This window comes from Emys orbicularis, chromosome 11 (genome assembly GCF_028017835.1).
Source record: "Emys orbicularis isolate rEmyOrb1 chromosome 11, rEmyOrb1.hap1, whole genome shotgun sequence".
Classification (NCBI taxonomy): domain Eukaryota; kingdom Metazoa; phylum Chordata; order Testudines; family Emydidae; genus Emys; species Emys orbicularis.
The window spans coordinates 45047039-45067094 of record NC_088693.1 but is presented as its reverse complement, the minus strand read 5'-3'; the positions used below and the strand labels follow the sequence as shown (position 1 = coordinate 45067094).

At 39.9% G+C, this 20056-nt stretch overlaps 1 protein-coding gene across 4 annotated transcripts in view; it reads left to right on the top strand.

The window, feature by feature from the left end:
• Window positions 1-19526, top strand: part of ZNF385B (zinc finger protein 385B) — a 230306-nt gene extending 210780 nt beyond the window's left edge. For all 4 annotated transcript variants that reach the window (XM_065413603.1, XM_065413601.1, XM_065413602.1 and 1 more), the window contains 4 exons: window positions 14543-14788; window positions 16667-16845; window positions 17144-17245; window positions 19308-19526. In XM_065413603.1, coding sequence (XP_065269675.1) covers window positions 14543-14788; window positions 16667-16845; window positions 17144-17245; window positions 19308-19526 — 746 coding nt within the window. The remainder of the gene's footprint in view (window positions 1-14542; window positions 14789-16666; window positions 16846-17143; window positions 17246-19307) is intronic.
• Window positions 19527-20056: the final 530 nt, after the last annotated feature.

Here is a 20056-nt window from a genome sequence, read left to right as displayed (position 1 = left end):
GACTTGCAGTTGGCTCTACAGTGTTATTTTATGGAATACAGTAGATTTATAGTTGCATCAATGCCATGCATGGGTGTGCATGGTCATAATAGCAATGTCAGTGTTCATAGTGTATAGTAAAAGATATTATCAATGGCATGTACAGCACAGACTTTGCTCCCATAGGGAGAGACTTCATAAATTTGGTAGGTGTTTTCAAATGAACTATTTATATATTGAATCTGTCAACAGCTTTGTTGGGTTGCCTGCCCACAAAGCTTTTCTTATCCATAGTGGTGTGGGTGTGTTTGTTAAATATCCTCTCTCTGCGGGTTTGCCAGAAATTCCCATTTTCTCAACTTTATTGTAGGCAAATATACTGAGTAAGAATAACAAAAACTGATTGAAAACAATCCAAAAAATGTACTTGCAATGTATTGAAATGGTAAACTATATCATAGTCATGAGAAATCACTGTAATTAATACAATAGTCATGGTGTCTGTATACCACACTAGTGTCTGTTTACTATTGCTGGGGGGGGAGGGTGTTTGTTTATGACAGTGCTTGAATCTTTAAATAAGAAAGCAGTAAGGAAAATAGAAAAGGGGAAAAGAGGTGTATAAGAAGAAAGAAGGTAGAAGAGAGGATAGTGGATAAGTAAAAGGATAAATGTCTGGGAAGAATGGTGATCTAGATACAACATGAAAGGTGAAATTTATGGGCTAGGATCTTGTGGAAGATCCCAAAAGGAAAAGAATTCATGCAGGTTGTTGTTTCTTAAAAAGGTGATCATCTCTGTGATGAATGAGGGTATCATTTGCTCCTGTTTGGGGAGTATAAATTTAATCCCCGATATAAGCAATACAAGTTTTAAAATTTAAGAAATCCAAGTCAATGGGACTTGTCTCTGCTCCTACCAGGGCTGTAATTGGCCATTTGAAATGAAGGGTTTGGGTCTTTCCCTTAGAATAGGACTAGTGCTTCTAATACTGGTCTTCTAAAATAATCCTGGAAGAAGAGTAACTTCATCTATACCTAATAGGGGTAGTCTGGGCAAAATTGAGGGGGGAAATTTAGTAGAAGTTGGAGAAGTAAGGTTACACTCTTGGTGCCAAGGCAGTTAGTTTCATCACATCACCAGAGTGTAAGTAATAGAGATGCCAGAGTGCTAATACCTCCAATAGTTTGGAGTCTAAGCTGAGTAGAATTTTGCCCATGGCTAATATTAGTTCTGCCATAGTGAAGGCTGTGCTGAGATGTGCGCTTGAAACAGGTTTAAAATTCCTCTCTTTCACACTTCAGTAATTGAATTTAGTGTCCAAATTTCAAACAGACCAGGTGCTGTGTGGGTGCTTTGTGCTACACTGCTGGCACATTTTTGGCTGTAAAAGTGATTTAGCTGCCAACACAAGTATTATCCTAGCAAAGGGGGATCCTACAGTTGCTTGAAGTCAGTATAGCAACTATTCTCCAAATACACACACACACACACACACACCATGATTTTGTTTGTTTTAGCCAATGTTCATTTTTAATACCATATTTAATTACTAAAAACACATTTGAAACAAACCCATTTATATCTATGGGTTAGTAGTTGCTGTGGGTGGAAAGCTGGTTTAGGAAGTGGTGCCATTCACAGCTGTATATGTAATCTGTGGAGACCATAAAAAAAGTAAAGTTTAGATTGCTGGCATACAAACACATCACATGAAAAGCTTTTTATTATCACTCCGGTTTTAATTCTGCAACTGCTTGTAAAACTAAGTTATAGTGTGTGAAATGTATTCTGTTTCTTATAGCCTTAAAGCTGTAAATACAAGCAATAAAGTTGCTCATTATTTCCAGATAAAGAAAATATATTTGCTGCCCATCAGCTTATTTGAAATGCAGTTTGTGGGTCAAATCCTGATGTCCTTACTCAGTACTTACCATACTCAGGCAAAACTGCCCCTGAAGTCAATGAGAATGCACAATTACATGTGTCATTTAACTGAAATGAAGATGAGTGTTTCACAGTTGACTTCAGTGGCGGTTTTGCCTGAGCAAGTACTGAGTAAGGAGCTCAGATACAGCCCCGTGTGAATATACTTGCATGCAAAATGCCAGTTCATCATCTTTCATACATTTATTTAGACACCCATGGGTTTTTTAATCGTTTCCAGTCATTTTAGTAGCTGTGGGTTAGAATTTAGGATTAGTTTTGCCCAAAATGCAAGTAAAACATGTTTTCCAGTAAAATGTTTCAGATTCAAAGATGCAGATAACATTATTTTTATTGTTTAGCAGATGAATCAAAGCATTTTTAAACAGAAGTGAAAGGTACCTGGATGTAATGCAAAAAGTTTGCTATATTCTATTAATATTTTTTCTAAACATTCCTACATCACTGTATGCTTGAACAGACACATGCAGTATTGCAAAAAATTTCCCCTCCAATACCTATAAAATGCATATGACCGAGTTTGCAACAGGAATATAAAATATTTGCAAAATAATAAATATCTGGTGTCAGAAGAAGACAGATTAAACAAACTAATACATTTACTTTTGCCCAGATGTGAGCCATATATTTCAATGAAAAATTCTACAATACTGTGTACAGTATTTCCAGCTTGTCCAATCTATATTATAATTTCCCAAGCCTGGCCTAGATTTTCTGTTGCAGCCAGTATACATCAATACATTTGAGGAAGGTGAGAGACAAAGGTGGTTTTAAGTTCTGCCCAGCTCCCCACACCAGCAAAGGATCCCTAGAACAGACACCCCCAACCTTCACACTTTACCCCAGGAATGCGCCTTATACCAATGGCTGGCCATGGTATTCCCTCATTTGGGCAGATCCACCATATTTTCTGCAGCTTTGAAGTGTTGGCAGAGTAGGGACATGAATCTGGCTTAATGTGTGTTAATTTCTATTGAAAGTCTTCCCAACCTATTTTGCTATGGATGAGGTATGTCACTGGAAAGCCAGAGACCTATGAGTGTGCATTAAGCTTTTGGGTTGGCTTGTTGTTTTTGTTTGTTTTAGTAAGTGAACTGGTTCCTTTTCTGGTGTGAATTGACATAGCTCCATAGAAGTCAATGGAGCAATGTAAGTTTACACCAACTGAGAATCTGGCCCTCTGTATGCAAATTTGCATGTGGATAGATGAAGTCTGAGATTAGATTCCATTGAAAATAAATTCTTATAACTACAACAGTAGCTTTTTGTCAGAGATTCAGTCTTCGGCAAATAATCCTTATTATACCAGTAACTAGGAAAAGTCTCACAGATGTTTGCAGATTGTGCTAAGTAAGTCTGAAACCCAGGCATTGTATCTATTTGGTGATGGAGGGGGAAAGGTGTGATGGGACAGTGAGGCCTGTAGCCTGCCTTCAACAAACAGAATAAGAGAATTGTATTGTTACATAGCTGCATCCTAGTTCTACTCACACTCCTCACAAAACCACCACAACACTTAGCACAATAGGCACACTGCTCAGGAGAAGCCCAGGACTGAAATATAAGGGAATGTTGTGGGTCAAGATTGTGCAGTTGCAGAGTTGCATGTGGCTATTTGTACATTTCCTGACTCTAGCCAGTCCATTTTCATTAGTATAAAACTCACCCAAACTTTCAAACATAAATATTTGAGGGCATACATATATTTCGATTAGTTAAAATCATTTGAAATCCTGAAAACAAGCCAAATTCTTTATAAGAAAGTAGCCTAAGGACCTTGGAATGCAGAATCAGAAATAAAATGTCATAGAAATTAACAAGTGTCAACATCACCACTGTACCAGCTCCAAACAGATAACATTTCTGGAAATGACAGTTCATCTCAGCAACTTTAGAAGTAGTGGTGTGCTTAATCAAATAATCAGTCTAGTTACAGAGCATTCCCAATTTTTCAGAGATGTCGAAATATTCTCTGATGTAGCCACAACATCTCTAAAATAAGTATTTAGCTTATATTTGAGAGCTTTGAGATTTAATACTGTACATTTTCTAGCTTCTATTTGCTACTCTTTTTTTTTTTTAAGCAAAATTGTTGTCCTTAGACTATGCAGACAAAAATAACCTTTTAATTGAATAAAATCTGGCAGTTTGTTTCAAAGTAGTATGTTGAAGAAAAATATTTACAAACATGAAAGGTAGCCAAGATGTTAGGAAACATTGGACCGTGCTGATTTGCATAAAGGTTTGCGATGTTATTTTTCCAATACGGAGCCCTACAGGCCTCTCACTCGCTTCTCACTACACTGCATAACTGGTTAGGTTGTAGGTATGCTGACTACACCCATTAGTTTCTCTATTCAGAAAATAGAGAGAGCAGAAAATAATTATTTCAGAATCGCTTATCAAAACTGGCTAACTCGTGTTTTACTGTGTGCCAAGGAGAGTAATGTAGTTCTGCTTTTTTTGTTCCTTTTTTTGGTTTGTTTTTGAATGATATTGAGATGTAAGAAGGGTGCTTATGAATGCAGTAAAGAATGTAACTATTAATGACTTAATTGCTTTCTTACTCCTGCCCAATTCATTATGAAGACAAGGTAGGTGAGGTAATATATTTTATTGGACTAACTTCTGTTGGTGAAAGAGACAAGCTTTCAAGTTTCCACAGTTCTTAGACAGCGCTCTGTCCTTGGTCCCCTTAATTTCTCCCTCTGCACCTTATCTCTGGGTCATCTCCTCCACAAAAACAATTCTACTACCGTCTTTTTGCTGAAAACTCACAGATCTACATATCTGCTCCAGACCTGTCTCCTTCTGTTTGAACTAAAATCTTGGACTGTCTCGCTGCCTTTTCCTTGCGAATATCTGGCCATTATCTCAATCACAACATGGCTAAAACAGAACTCCTCATCTACCCCCCTCCCCAAGCCTTCCAACCCCCAGCACTCCTTTCTCAATTATTGTGACAGCACCACCATCCTGCATATCAGTCAATGCCCTCTGGGCATCTCCTTCAACTCAGCCCTTTCTCTAGGCTGTGTCTAAATTTTGCAGATTCTTTCTGCATAACATCTCTAAGATGCGCCCTTTCCTATCCAACCTCACCACTAAAACTCTCATCCAGGCTCTCACCTTACATCTCAATTACTGCAACATCCTTTCCTCTGGCCTTGACAGATGCAGCCTTGCCCCCATAGTCATTAAGAATGCTGCTGGGAAAGATAATTTTCCTAGCCTGTCACTTTGACCGTGTCACCCCTCTTTTTGCATCCCTGCACTGGCCCCCCCTTCTTTATAGCACCAAACATAAGCTACTTGTCTTCAATTTCAAAGCCCTTTATGATCTGTCTCCACTCTCTACCTATCATCTCTTATTTACTATCAAGATGGTGATTCCTCCCTCCAATTGACCTATGATGCCAGCCTTCATCACCTGCTTGCTAAATTTTCAGTCACCTTTGTGCCTTCTCCCATGCTGCCCCTCATGCATGGGAGGAATTCCACATAATTCAGTCACCTTTGTGCCTTCTCCCATGCTGCCCCTCATGCATGGGAGAAATTCCACATAAACAATCCGCAAAGCCACTCCCTTGATCTTCACATCTCTCCTTAAAACTCTCCTTTTCTGTGATGCCTACAAAACAACTTGACAATGGTTAGGCTACTGGTGTGCTGAGACCACTGCCTGTCATGCTGACCAATACTGTCTCACTATTTCCTTGTACTCCCCCATCCAGCTGTGTCCATCTATTGTCTCTTGTCTTATACTTCGCTTGTAAGATGGTTGGGGCAGAGAACCATCTTTTAGTTGTGTGTTTGTACAGTGCCTAGCACAATGGGGCCTGATCCATGACTAAGGCTCCTAGATGCTACAGCAACAGAGGGTCCTGTGGCACCTTTAAGACTAACAGAAGTATTGGAGCATAAGCTTTCATGGGTGAATGCCCACTTGCGTCTGATGAAGTGGGTATTCACCCACGAAAGCTTATGCTCCAATACTTCTGTTAGTCTTAAAGGTGCCACAGGACCCTCTGTTGCTTTTTACAGATTCAGACTAACACAGCTACCCCTCTGATAGATGCTACAGAAGTGGCTCTCAAACTTTTGTACTGGTGACCCCTTTCACACAGCAAGCCTCTGAGTGCGACCCCCCCCTTATAAATTAAAAACACTTTTTAATGTATTTAACACCTTTACAAATGCTGGAGGCAAAGCAGGGTTTGGGGTAGAGGTTGAGAGCTCGTGACCCCCCCTCCCCACCATGTAATATCCTCGCGACCCCCTGAGGGGTCCCGAACCCCTGTACTACAGTAATATAAATAATAAATAATATCAACTAACTGGCCTCTTTTCAACATATTTGGTTGCCATATTCTATAACGTATGGGAGGAAGAAATGTGCTATCACTAACCGATACAAAATAAATGTCAGTTTCAGTTTTAGTTCAGATGTGGCAAATATCAAAAACGTTAAATCCAAACGTCTAATTTCAGGAGTAAAAGTTTTTACCCTTTGATGAACACTTTCACTGTGGCCAGGTCTAAACTATAAACTTACAACGGTATAACTATATCGCTCAGGGGCATGAAAAATCCACACCCTGAGCGATGTAATTACACCGACTGCCGGTGTAGACAGCGCTGTCTCAGCAGGAGGGCTTCTCTACAGGAGAAGCTCTCCTGTAGACATAGTAGCACCTTTACAAAGCACTACAGCAGTGCAGCCGTACCGCTGGAGCGTTTTAAGTGTAGAACTGCCCTGTCTGTCTGGAATGATGCCAATTTAATTACATGCATATGCATTCCAGGGAACATCCTTGGATCGCATACAGTTGTAATTAATTTAATTATCACTGTTGCTCCACACTACAGTGGAAGAGTATTTTTACAATAAGAATAAAAAAAGTGATAACCACTGTGGGCCTCCCTCACCACTGCACACTCCAAAGGCCACTTACTGCAGCCCAGTTATTTCCGTGGACAGGTATGGTACTGTTGCAATTACAGGGCCAAATTCAGACTTGGTATAACTAGTCATGACTCTGGCTTCAAAGGAGTCCTGCCTACTTTACATCAGGTCTGAATTTGACCCACAATCAACACTTGAATATCATGTCAGTGCCTTGTAACTCAATTTGTATGAGAATTCAGGGATATTATGGGAAATGGCTTAGCAATAAATTCATTAAGGCTCTTCAGAGTAATCAAAAATTATACATATTTATAAAAGTAATTTCTTCACCAGTAACATTGTGGCAGAGGGAAGCACTTATCACAACTGAAGTCTATAAACTTTAAGTGTTTACATCTATACATCTATATCCGTTCCAATATTCGCAAACATATTAATCTGTTCAAAGGAAATTCACTCCATTCGTGGAGTAACGAAGCTGAAATATCTATGCAGTGGTTTAATTGGCAGGCCCACTGAAGTAAACTAATGGGAGTTGTACTCATTTACACCAGGCCTAAATTTCATATACAAATTCATTATAGAATTATCTGTAACTATCAAAGACTAAAAAGAGTTAACTAACAAACCCTACATAGATAACTAGGTAGAAGACATGCATATAGATATAAGACACAACTAGCCAAATATCAGGGTAAGACCTGTCCTGTATATGCATTATTTATTAATTCTGTATACTTTGACACTGAAATATGAAGTTGAGCTTTTTCACTTTCCTAGCTTTGCTAAAGTATTTCAACAGCAAGGTACATTTCATACTGGATTTCTATTTTATTTTTATCAAAATTTTCATGGCTTTGTTTTAGAGATTTTTATTGTAAGTTGTGCAAATTGCCTCTTATGAACTACTCTTGTTGACTACCTTTGGGCCAGGTCATGACTTCCGATGACAAATCAAGCTTTGGAGCAATGTATCCAATAGTTACTAGAGAGAGATTCTGAACTGTGAGAAGTGCCACCTTTCCATTAATGTGCTAAATCAAAGTCTTCTATCCTTCTCTATGTGACTGTCTAGGATGATGTTAAAGATCTTTTAATGGCTTTTTCTTTTTTTAGAGTAAAAAATAACTGATCAGAATTCCTTCAATCAAATCAATTTTAACATCCAACACTGTAACTGTTGCTGAGTATACAATAGCTATTACTTTAGTCTACCCTGGCACTCTCTTTTAGCCTGTAACTTGCAAGATGTACATTTAATTGTAAAGTGCTTTGGGGCACCTTGAGTATGTAAAGCATCATAAAATTAAATACAATTCTACTTAAATATGTCAGTAAATGCAGGAGAGCGTCAGCCTCGATTATGGTCACATTTTTGTTTGTGATGATTTGAGATATGTTTGTTTACTCAGTTGAGAGATTAATCACAAAATTTCCAAGACATGGTAGAAATGTATCTCTCAATATGAACTGAGATTCTTCCCCTCACCCTCCGCTTATAACTTGGTATTTAAGATCCCCAAAAAGAACAAATAAAATGAATTGTCCTGCATCCAGCTATTAAGTGCACAAAACTAATTATGGAGCTGGCTTTCCAGAATGAAGTATTATCCATCAGTGTTTTGTTTTTATCAGTAGGGCCTTAGACATCTGAACATGGCTTCTCTCTTTCTCTCCAAGAAGGCCTTCACCTAGCTAAGGTAATTACTCTGCTTAGCTGAGTCTCCAAATGAGGTGGTCTTAAGATTTCACTTTCCCGTTCTTCTCAGCTGTCTTTTCTTCCTTTTGCTAATTTTGTACCCCTCACCATGCGTTCTTGGTGTCTCTGTGTTCTTTGCCTTTAATGAGCTGTTTTTTAGAAAGTGACATTTACATTTTTTACAAAAATGCCCCACTTTCTAACCAAAAAACAGAATCCAAAGAGGGCTCCAGGACAGCCACATTTCACAAGAGGGGGCTTTAAGGACTAAGTGTGATCCTGGGTTCTAATAGCATCTGGGCTGATGCCCCAGTGACCTTTGGGAAAACAACTGACTCCCTGGTGCCCTAATCAAAACAGCTCTCTACAAAGCATAGGTGGGGGGGGGGGGGAGGAGGATGCCAGAAAGGTAGCACTTCTCCCTTCTGCACCATAGGGAGAAGAGTTCTGCATGGACGGCTCCCTCTGAGTGCACATCCTCAGTGTGTGAATGGGGCCAAATTGTGCAAACTCAATTGTATAGGGTGAACCAAGGAAATGTAAGTCTGAGTACAGTGAATATAGGCTGAATGTCAGGGGGGAAAAGTTCTAGGGTGAAATCCGTGGCACTACCGAAGTCAATGACAAAACTCACCTTGAACAGTCAAATCTATTGGACTGTGCAATAGCACTTCCCAGGAGTGAAGCAGAAGCTGCAAATTGTAAGTCATTTCAAATAAACCTGCATTGGCAGGGAAATGGACATGTTGACCTGCCTAGATCGTTTTCATCTCTATTTGCTATGAGTGTATGATATGCAAATCCAAACAGAAATAGTTCTAATTAGCTAAATATGCCACCGATTCTAGAATCCAATTCTCACACTAAATATAAGCCAAACATTCATACATAGATGAAAGCAACTTCAAAGCCAAGGCTGAAACAATGGAGGTAAGAGACAACAGCATTTGTATTGCTGAGCCCAAAGCGATACTTAATTAGTTTTTTCTCATGTCTTATTTCAAAATAAAAGCAGAATTCAGTAAGAGCTGGGACTCCACCAGCAATTTTACTGCTCCCGGTGCTTAAGAAAAAAAGGAGATTTAATCCTTAATTGCAGACAAGAATATAACAGACAAAAATATCCTCTGTACTTAGGAAAAGAGCACAGTCCTATACTGTCCAGTAGTATGGGGTAGATTGTGACTAGTCCCACATAGGGGTAAGTACAAAAAAGGACACACAAGACTTACCCAATCATTTTCGGCACCACGCAGAGACTAGGCCGAATTACAGCTACTGTATTCTCAGTATGTCTTGTGCTGCCTATAGCCACTAGGATGAGCAGCAGCTCTAGCCTTTCCAACAGGGTCTGGGAAAAGGAAGGGCCTGGGCAGAGTCGCAGCCTTCTGCTCCAGCTAGTGGAATTGGGTTGTCGTGGGGGTGGAGGGAGTGTATGCTGCATTCTTCTAAACCTTACGGGTGTAACAGAGGCCACACTGGCCTGAGGTACTGGTTGCTCCTGGAGGTGTTGAACTAAATTCTGTACTGATTTATCCCCTGTCCAAGTCCGTTGACTTCAGTGGGCTTGGAACAGATATAAGAATTATGCCTCCAGGAATGCCAGCAGGGCAGCCTTACAACGGGGCTGTAGCTTTACAGCCACATCTTACCTTATATCTAGATTTTATATAATGATTCCAATAGTATCTAGGATGAAACACTTCTAAATATACCGACATTTTATATATTATGAAGTCATCTAGGCTCTTAAGCAGTATGCAAGTGACCAGTTTCTTCTTTAATATTAAATATATGCTATAAATACAAATAAAATAATCTTCTGTATATATTGTGCATGTGAATATGATTTGTGTTTATCTGCTTTGCACAGATGAATACTCAGAAGGCATTTCTAAAAGTGGTAGTTAATGGTGATGTGGCTCCGAGGGATTGAAAACAATAAGTAGTTAACTAAAACCCATTTGAAGAAATGTAATTTAATGATTCTAGAAGCCAAAAGAGCCAAATCCTACTCTACAGGGTAGCCAAACACTTGTCTAGCTTATTCTACTGGATATGGGAACTAAAACATTACATTAACTGTTCAGTCAGGATTTTAAACACGTTCTCTAAATATTTAGAAAGATGGAGGGAAACATTAATCTAAATGGGGATGGGGGTAGGGTGTGTGCAGTGTATACAACACACTCTCTCTCTCTCTATCTCTATCTCTCTCGCTGGGTGGAGTGATTATTTGAATTGGGAACCTTTCCAGAATTTAAATAGCTGACAGAACCTTGCCTGACAACATGCTAATAGCATCTTGCTAGTTTCCTAGATGTTTGCAGTCAGTTTGTTATATAGTTTTGTTCCTTATTAAGAATAATGAAAATGACAAATCTAGGGACTATTTTAAATCCTGGCTAAAGCAGTACATCAGTTAGCATTTGAGGCACAGGATTTACTTCTTGTTGGCTGAGGTGATTGGCAATGGGATACGGAATCTTTCATTTCGGTCATCTGTTAAATCCAGCGATGGAAAACTGTCATCATCTGATGGTGATTGGTGGCCTATGTGAAATGGGTTTTGTGTTCTCAGCCTAGTGTTCACAGGGATGCAGCACAAAAAATATCCTCCCAGGTGGCCCCTGTTATAGACAGTCTGAGCAGAGAAGCCAGGGATTGAATGGGCACGGAGACTGAACAGTCCACTCGCTCTTAGAAGACAGTCAGTCTCTTCAAGGCAGCATGGAGAAGCTTGCATTACTGATGCTTGTCCTATACCTTCTCTTTAGAGAAACAGAAGACTTGAGTTTCCAGGATTGGCACGTTTTGCCAGCACTAAATTTACACAAACACATTTAGAAAATAAAATATTAAGATGCACACTACAGGCATTCCAGGGTTTATAAACACAAGGCATCAGCTATTTTCTATGGATAAAACACAATGGAAATATAGTCAATGTTTTGGGTGAAGATTATAGCATATAGTTCTATAAATATTATTGTTTTTAAACATTTCATGCTTTTTTTATCACTTATCACATGCTTTTAAAGGCCTGAGCCTACAGCATACTGAAGACTTCTCTTCAATGGGAGTCAAGAGCACAGCACCTTTCAGAACGTGCACTACATCTCATAGTATCTGGACTCTTCATACAGACAACACAAGTGATAGACTATTCTTATGTAGCCTGAGTCCATGAATGGGTAGCCAATAGCTGTTTCATTTGTACATTGTTAGCACCTCTACTAGCTTTCCCTATTATTGTTTGTCTATTTGGGGGGGGGGAGAGTATACTTTATAAATATTCATTTGTGATGTTATTTCCATGGATTGGCTTTCTGCAGATGTGAATGATTACTACAGCCATATTAAAATTCTGAAGTAGATGGCGAATGATCTAATACCACTTCCTTTGGTAATATTTTATCAATTCAAAAATGTTTAGCATACCCCTTTCATAAACCTGGCCCTCTGAATGGGATTCACTTTTGGTCAATTTAAATGTTAAATATAGTTTACTTGTGTTGTGTAATTTTAAAATAGTTTTTATGGCTATATTGAATTATATAACCAAATATGTATTAACATTTCTTTTCCCTTTATCTCAGTGATCTAAAATTCAAAGATTTACTGCTCTGCAATTACTGCCGTTGCTCTCTAGTATCAAGTGCCTGTTCATATTTTGTATACGCTTTTAGGTTTGTGAGTTATGCTCATACATACAATGTTTCAATGAAGAGTTCAATCCTGTGTTCAGCACCCCTTTAGCGTCGATGGTAGCTCCACACACAGAATGATGGTAGAACAAAACCCCAGTTGTTGTATACATACATTGCAAGGGCCAAATTTTGAAGGTAATTCTGCACCCACAATTGGGCCCAGATTTTCAAAAGATCTCAGCATCTATTTAGGGATCTAAATAAATGGCCAGATTTTCAAATTAGCTCAGCACATTGGGTGCTGATTTTTCTTGAAAATCTGGCCAATGGGAGCTGAGCACTTTTGAACCTCTTCTCCTTACGTAGGTGCCTAATTGAAAACTGGACTCTTTAAAAATTTGGTTCCAATTGTGGGTGCTGAGCACTTGAAAATCTGGCCCCAGATGCACGTCTGTTAGAAACTGAAATTCAGGAGATGGCAACCCACACTACTTACCTAGGAAGAAAACATCCACTGAATACACTGCATTTCTCAGAGTTTGAGGCATATGCTTCTTTTTTCATTTACGTTAAGCAAACATCTATCAGCCCGTTGTATTTTACTGGTTTGGGAGTATTGGGCCATATCCTGCAGTCCTTTCTTAGCCAAAAAGCCATGGACTTCGGTGCAGGCCTTATGTAAGGCCTGAGGATGTGATTTAGTAGTCCATCCGTGTACAGCAAAGCATTTTAAACATAGGATTAACTTTAGGCAGTACTTAAATCCCATTTTATTCAATGGGACTTACACACATGAAAGAATTTAAGAGTGTGCTTAACTGCTTTTGTGACTAGAAATGGACTTAAGCTTGCACTTAAGTGATTTGCTGGATAGGTTCTGAAAGACTGTGCCCAGTGTCACTGCAGACAGCTGTGGGCCTTGTGATATAAACTACATTTTTAAAGCTACTTTTAAGAGCTTCTCTGTAGTTTAGCTGATTCCTGCTTGACTGTGATGGGAAGGTACCAAAGCAGCACTGAGTATAAAGATAAACAATATATATATATATGTTTAAGAAATGTATTTTGAGCTTAAGTTGAACAGTTTTAATTTTAAATTTTTCTGGGAAAGTAATATACAAAACTGTGCTTTTATAATCTGATCCTATAATCTGCGTCTTTTCATGCAAGTCTTCCTCTGGGCTTTTGTCTTTGTGTCTTGTATCATGTCCTCTCTATGTGCTTGTCTAGTAAGCCATAATATGACTAATCCTAAATGCAGAGCTGGCCTTTGAGACTATGCTAATATTTGAGACCTAGAAATGTCAAGGCTAATCTCCTCTTGTATTTTAAAAAATTAAGTATCTAACTCTTTTCCATGCAAAAGTATTCTTGTAAATACAAACTGGCAGTCACATTGATGTCAACTGATCAGCAGAGTTGAAAGTTTCTCAATGTGGTTCCCCTCCCCCACTCTCACCCCCCCACCCCGATGATAGCAGTTTATTCATGTAGCTGTGACACCCTGGAGGTAGCTTATGACACCTATGCTGCCTAGGCTACTGCTGATATTAGGGCCACCTCAGTCCCCCCTCCCAAGGGGCTGGATGGCTGCTTATAGGTGTGCTTTCTTCTCTGCTCAGCAGTCATCTCTGGTCACAATGAGGAGCAGCTCAATAGCACAAGAGGCAGTAAGGTCTAATAAACTAACAATATAATGGAGAGCAGCAGACTCCTACATTCTAATTGGCTCTCACAAACGCCCTCTGCAGCTTCAGTCAAGTCACTTGATCTCTCCACTTTGGGATCCCTACCTGTAAAATGAAACAACAATACCTACTGACCAGTCTCAGAGGAGGCCTGGATGCTTGATTAATGGGTGTAAAATGATACATAAGAGAATTGAATTAAAACCTTTAGGCCCCCCAGTTTATACCGGGAATTATGCCTTGAATAATCTTATCTAAATATTGGCAGCTATGCATTGACCCCCTATAGTGAGTAAAGCACTATATTCAACTTGTATAACTGAAATGAGGGAAATGGGTCTCAAGATTATGGCGGAACTTCAGGGGTATCCTCCCAGTGAAATTATTTTGAAAATCCCTCCTATTTGATGCAATTTGGGCCATTCCAAAAGCAAACAAAGTGCTCTTCAGAAATATTTTTATGATCTCAGGGTTAAGTCTCTGGTAATGATAATTTAGCAGTTTCCCGAGAGCCCAGGAAATCATCCCCAAAATCAGTTAAGTTTGATGGCAGAAATTTTGCAAGTGTTCTTGAGATTTCCCCCTCTAGGACATCACTGCCCTGTGTATATTCCCTATGTGATTTGATGTGTATAAAACCTTACAATACACATGTGTTTGTTTCTTTTAGAAGATAAAGGGAAAGCGAAAACCAGTGGTTCTAGTCAGCCTTCAAATACTGAAGTGGGCCTGTTCCTTCCCAAACCTGGAGCTATAACATTAGCACCTATAACATCGACATCATCCTCTAAGAGCACAAATGGAGCAACTAGCACAGTTTCTGAATCCGAAGAGGAGAAAGCCAAAAAATTACTTTACTGTTCACTATGCAAAGTGGCTGTGAACTCCCTATCACAGCTAGAAGCACACAACACAGGTGAGTTCCTACAACACATAAGTATGTGACTGTCATTTTTTAAAAAATAAAACACTAGAGTTAAAATCCTTTATATTCTCAGGCACAAGAGCTTTTAAATACCTATTTTTGAAGATATCCTTTACACAATCCCCTGTTGTCTAGACCGATGATTTCACCAAACAGCCCATGATATCTAACTGTACTTTGTCCTGACTCCAGAGGTGCTTCCAACTAACATGAAGTTTTCAACTTCATTGTAAATTCTGTACTACCTCAAGTTCCAATATATAATATATTTATTCGTATCATGCCTAGTTAAATGCTGCAGTTGGTAAAGTATAGTTTTTATGCAATAACTTGAGGATTCGCTTTTTAGATTTGATGTCATAGAGGCTTTGAACAACTGAGACTAGATGCTTATAAAGTATATGTTGCCTTTAAATCTCTTTCCTTACCTCAAGAGAAATATTAAGTCCAAGAACCCCTTCCTTTGTAGCTCTTTGAGAGAGGAAGGAAGGAACATCTATCCTCCCTCTTCCCACATAAAATTGGATGGATGGGAACAAACTCCAAAAGACTTTTGTGGTGCAACCTTTGCTTGGCATCCTCTCTCCTGGACTGCAGGTCTCGGGAGGGTCAGGACCCCAACAATCACATTGATTCATTCCGGAGAGACATCATTAAGACCAGGATTTCTTGTGGATCCTCATTCTTCATGGATTCCTACACTTAAAGTCAGGGGGTGAAATCCTGGCCCCATTGAAGTCAATGGCAAAAGTTTCATTGAGTTAGAGGAACCAAGATTTCATCCAGGATCTCTTCCTCCATACTCCTCACACTGCACTAAAGGCAACACAATTAGCTTCCATCCATATTTTCTTTTGGTTTACAGGCCGCAGGTCTCTAACCCCTTCACTGAGGAGCCACTGAATAGGAAGAGGTAGCTAGTCTGCTTTAAACAGGATTACCCAATTCCTGTTTATATGCAGATTTTAGTATCCTCCTTGGCCACACCTAAGGTGACCAGATGTCCCGATTTTATAGGGACAGTCCCGATTTTTGGGTCTTTTTCTTATATAGGCTCATATTACCCCCCACCCCCGTCACGATTTTTCTCATTTGCTGTCTGGTCACCCTAGCCCAGAGGTGAAAGTAAGCCGGTACGGTACGGCTTTTCCGGCGATGATTTAAAGGGTCCAGGGCTCCAGCTGCTGCGGGGAACCCCGGGCCCTTTAAATCACTGCCGGAGCAGCAGCGGCAGGGCTCCTGCGATGATTTAAAGGGCCTGGAGCTCCATGGCGGCCGGAGCCCCAGGCCCTTTAATTCGCCCCGGGGCTCCCAGCCGCCTCTGCAGCTGGTAGCTCTGGGGTGATTTAAAGGCCCTTGGGGCTCCCAGCCACAGCCACAGGGCCTTTAAATCTTGAAAGGTCCCACCTCTTCTGGTTGAGGCCACACCCCCGATCAGGACTCCCACATACCTGTAAGTCCTTTAAGTTACTTTCACCCCTGCCCTAGCCACATCCCCTTATTCCCACATGAGCCACTTGCAGAATGGAAAATGGCAATAACCTGGATCATGAGATGGAGAGGGAAATATTCCAATGTGTCCCTCTTTCCTTTCTGCACAAACCCTCAGACTTCTTTATGGTTTGTTCACCTCTGTACCATGCAATGGTGAAGTGTGTAGTGTAGTGATCAAAGTCAAGATAATGCATAATCTAAACATGTGTGTGGAGTATTTGCCCATTCTAGTTCCTAAACAATCATTTCATGTTATGGAAAATCTAAAAAGGGATGGAAACTGCAGCAATGCTCTAAAATAAGTTTATTGTGATTTGTAGCTTAAGAAAAAACATTCCATCTTTGTTAATCCTTATGCATCTAATTGTCCATTAGGTTCCAAACACAAGACAATGGTGGAAGCTCGGAATGGTGCAGGTCCAATTAAATCTTATCCTAGACTTGGATCCAGGCTGAAGATTCAGAATGGCAGTAAGGGCTCAGGACTGCAGAACAAGACATTTCATTGTGAAATCTGTGATGTCCATGTCAATTCAGAAATTCAACTTAAACAGGTACCTCAAATACCTTGGAAGCTTTTGCCTGAGTGCTAGTGGCTTTGTGCCCTTGCAGCTTGGATCACGGGATCCTGTGTATTTGATTAATTCCTAGTTCATGTGATTTACTCCAAACTATTGGGCTTTATTTAGCAAGACACAACTACTTAGATCATTGCTGCATCCCTTAAGCCTTAATTGTCTCACAGTGTCTTCGACAGGGGACTTGGTACATGCAGCCGAAAAATCAGTTCCAAAAAGAATAAAACCATGAGATCTCTAAACTGCTTCTTAATGTATTCTTTTTTTATTTCAGCACATTTCCAGCAGAAGGCACAAGGACAGAGTGGCAGGGAAGCCTATGAAACCTAAATATAGCCCTTACAACAAACTTCAGCGCAGCCCAAGTATTTTAGCAGTAAGTACTGTTACTATGCAGCATCACTGCTGTATATGTGAGCTTGTGACCTTGGGACTCCCACTGCAAAGAGACTAGGAGTATGACGGGGTAGAAAGCTTGTGAGTATCTCCCCCTGCAGGCTGAATCTGGATTAGCATCAGATTTGAAGATGGTTATGTATTCTGTCTGCCTGCTCAAAGGCGAAATAGCACTCCAGTTATTTACTGCTACAAGGGAGGGAATAAACAGTGGGCTGTGGAATGGATTGTGTATCTAGTGGATAGGTGTGAACGCTTCTGTTTTTAGTACACTCCCTCTCTTAAAAGGGCACACACTGCCTATCTGAGCATTTAAGAAAACATGATGTTATGAGGCTTAAGGTGTAAACCTAAAAAAATACTGACTTATCTCGCACAAACAGCAAAATAAAGTGTGCGCTGTATAGGCTGGTGTGAGAGAGTTGTGAGGAGTTTAGGAGCATTAATTGCTTATCATCGAGGCATTTATTACTGGGCTACTAGATCACCATTTCCTGCCTTGGTCCCCAAAAGCCCTCAGCCCTTTCTTCCCCTTTCTTCACTCTGGGGTTTCTCCCCACCAGGATCCCCCATAACACTGTCTTGCTGGTTTCTCTAGCCTAGGGGCAGGCTGCTCACCACTCAGCCTGATTCTAGCTCAGGAAGAGTTGCATGCTCTCTGCTCACTAGTTAAGTCATCCTGCGATGGGTTCATTAGAGAGCAGTGTGCACAACCCACACAACAAAAGTGCTTTTATGTGTTGGAACTAAAGAGATGCAAATACTCCATGTCCAAAAGTGAGACACTATCCAAAAAGCATATGAAACCCCTGCAGAAGTTGAAATATTAATGTTTCTTTGTAATCATATAGTCTAATGAAAATGCTTCAAGCTTTCTCTAACACTCCCCATTCACTAGCTTCGGGTCACACTAATCTTGCTCACTTCTGTAAAGCATTATATTTTTATCTCTTGGGTTTAAAACCGACGGTAATAGAGTCAGGATATAAGTCTCTCTCCTCCAACCCACAAATATTTAACCTACACCAACCCACAAGTGGAGTTACACTGTATATATTTCATGGGTAATTTTACAGTACCCACACCAGATTTGTTGGGGATCTTAAATTGAGCCGACTTTTTTCAAAATGATTGTTTGTTTTTTTTAAATTAGTCTTGGAGACTAGAAAATATGCTGAAAGGAACAAGTGTGCATTAGCAGAGAAAGAACTAGATGAACTGATGGCTGTTTCCCATCTCTGACTTCTACCTTTTTCTACAGCTCATTTTTATAAGTGAAAAGAAATGAGGAAAATGCACCTTGCTATTTTGTAGAGTCCTGTGGAAGTCATGATCTTGACCCTTTTTTCCCAATCTTGAGTTTTCTGTTGATAGTTATTATAATTTACAGATATTCACTCTTGTAAATTACCTCTAACCCCCACACACTGGAGCACCCACATCTACTCCTTGTGGATTTGTGTGTACTTAAATGCGCAGTTCGTTTGTTTAAATTGTCCTCTGTGTCAGAAGACCGTGTGGATACAATTTTCAAAATTGCTGAGACAAGGTTTCCCATTCAGTAGATGCAATTTGCACCTGCATTTTTATACCAGCAAAATTAATTGCAGGTGGATATTGGAGTACTTGTTCTTGTACTTTCCTGATTTGCACCTGTAGTCAAGCAGTTAACATTACAAGCACTGACATTTTCACCCACAGTTCAGGTGCAGGTGTGAAAATGCCAGTGCAAATTTTGCAGTTGAACATGTGATCTAATATCTCTTCTGTAAAGCAGCATGTGTTCATTTGCCCTTTTGGCTACAAGCAAACATCTCAAACAGCTGCTACTAGAAATGGTTAAAATTGGAGCAAAGGAAATACAGTAATTATAAATCAGGTGTGAAGTACTAAGAAGCAATTGAAAACAGCTTTTATTCATGCTGTCCAGAAAGATAAAAAGCTTAAAAGCTTAATGAACATTTTGCCAGGGTTAATGTTTTTACTCATTGTAAAAATGGTGGCGGGAATAGTATTTACATTTCTTTTTTTCTTTTTTTCAGGCAAAACTTGCATTCCAAAAAGATATGATTAAGCCCTTAGCACCTGCTTTCCTTTCATCTTCTCTTGCTGCGGCTGCAGCTGTGTCATCCGCTCTGTCCCTCCCTCCCCGTCCTTCCGCCTCTTTGTTCCAGGCACCTGCAATCCCACCAGCTCTCCTAAGGCCGGGCCACGGTCCCATACGTGCGACTCCTGCATCGATCCTTTTTGCACCATACTAATTTCGTAGTGTTAATAAGATAACTATGGCCAGTAGAAGGGGGAAAAAGGAAGCAAAGCAAGCAAGGATTTTATTTCAAAATGTCTTTCTCTTTTATAATGCCATGCAGTGTGGCACCCCAACAGTCCAAGTCACAGAATTTTTCATGGACAGGTACTGTATTCTAGAAGCCTAGATAACGTCTCCGTCTCTCTCTCTCTTTAATTTCAAATAATTTGTCTGAGAATGGTTTACCAAAAGCTTAATGGCTCATAAAAAGCTAGCATCAAGATTCATTCATCTGTTTGTTGGTTGGGGTGTTTTTAATATGTATATGATGCACCTTGGAAACAAGGAACACAGAATATTTCCTGACTGACTTGAAAACTAGGGTCTTCCTCGCTCACACATATGTAAATAGGTCTCTGGAATCCAACTGGGTATATTCTAGTGTGAAAAAAGGTAGATTAACCAAGTGCTTAATTGTGGATAACATCTTAATAACTGATTGCATCCTTTTCTTTTCAGTGTGCTCTTGTTGACAGGAATTGT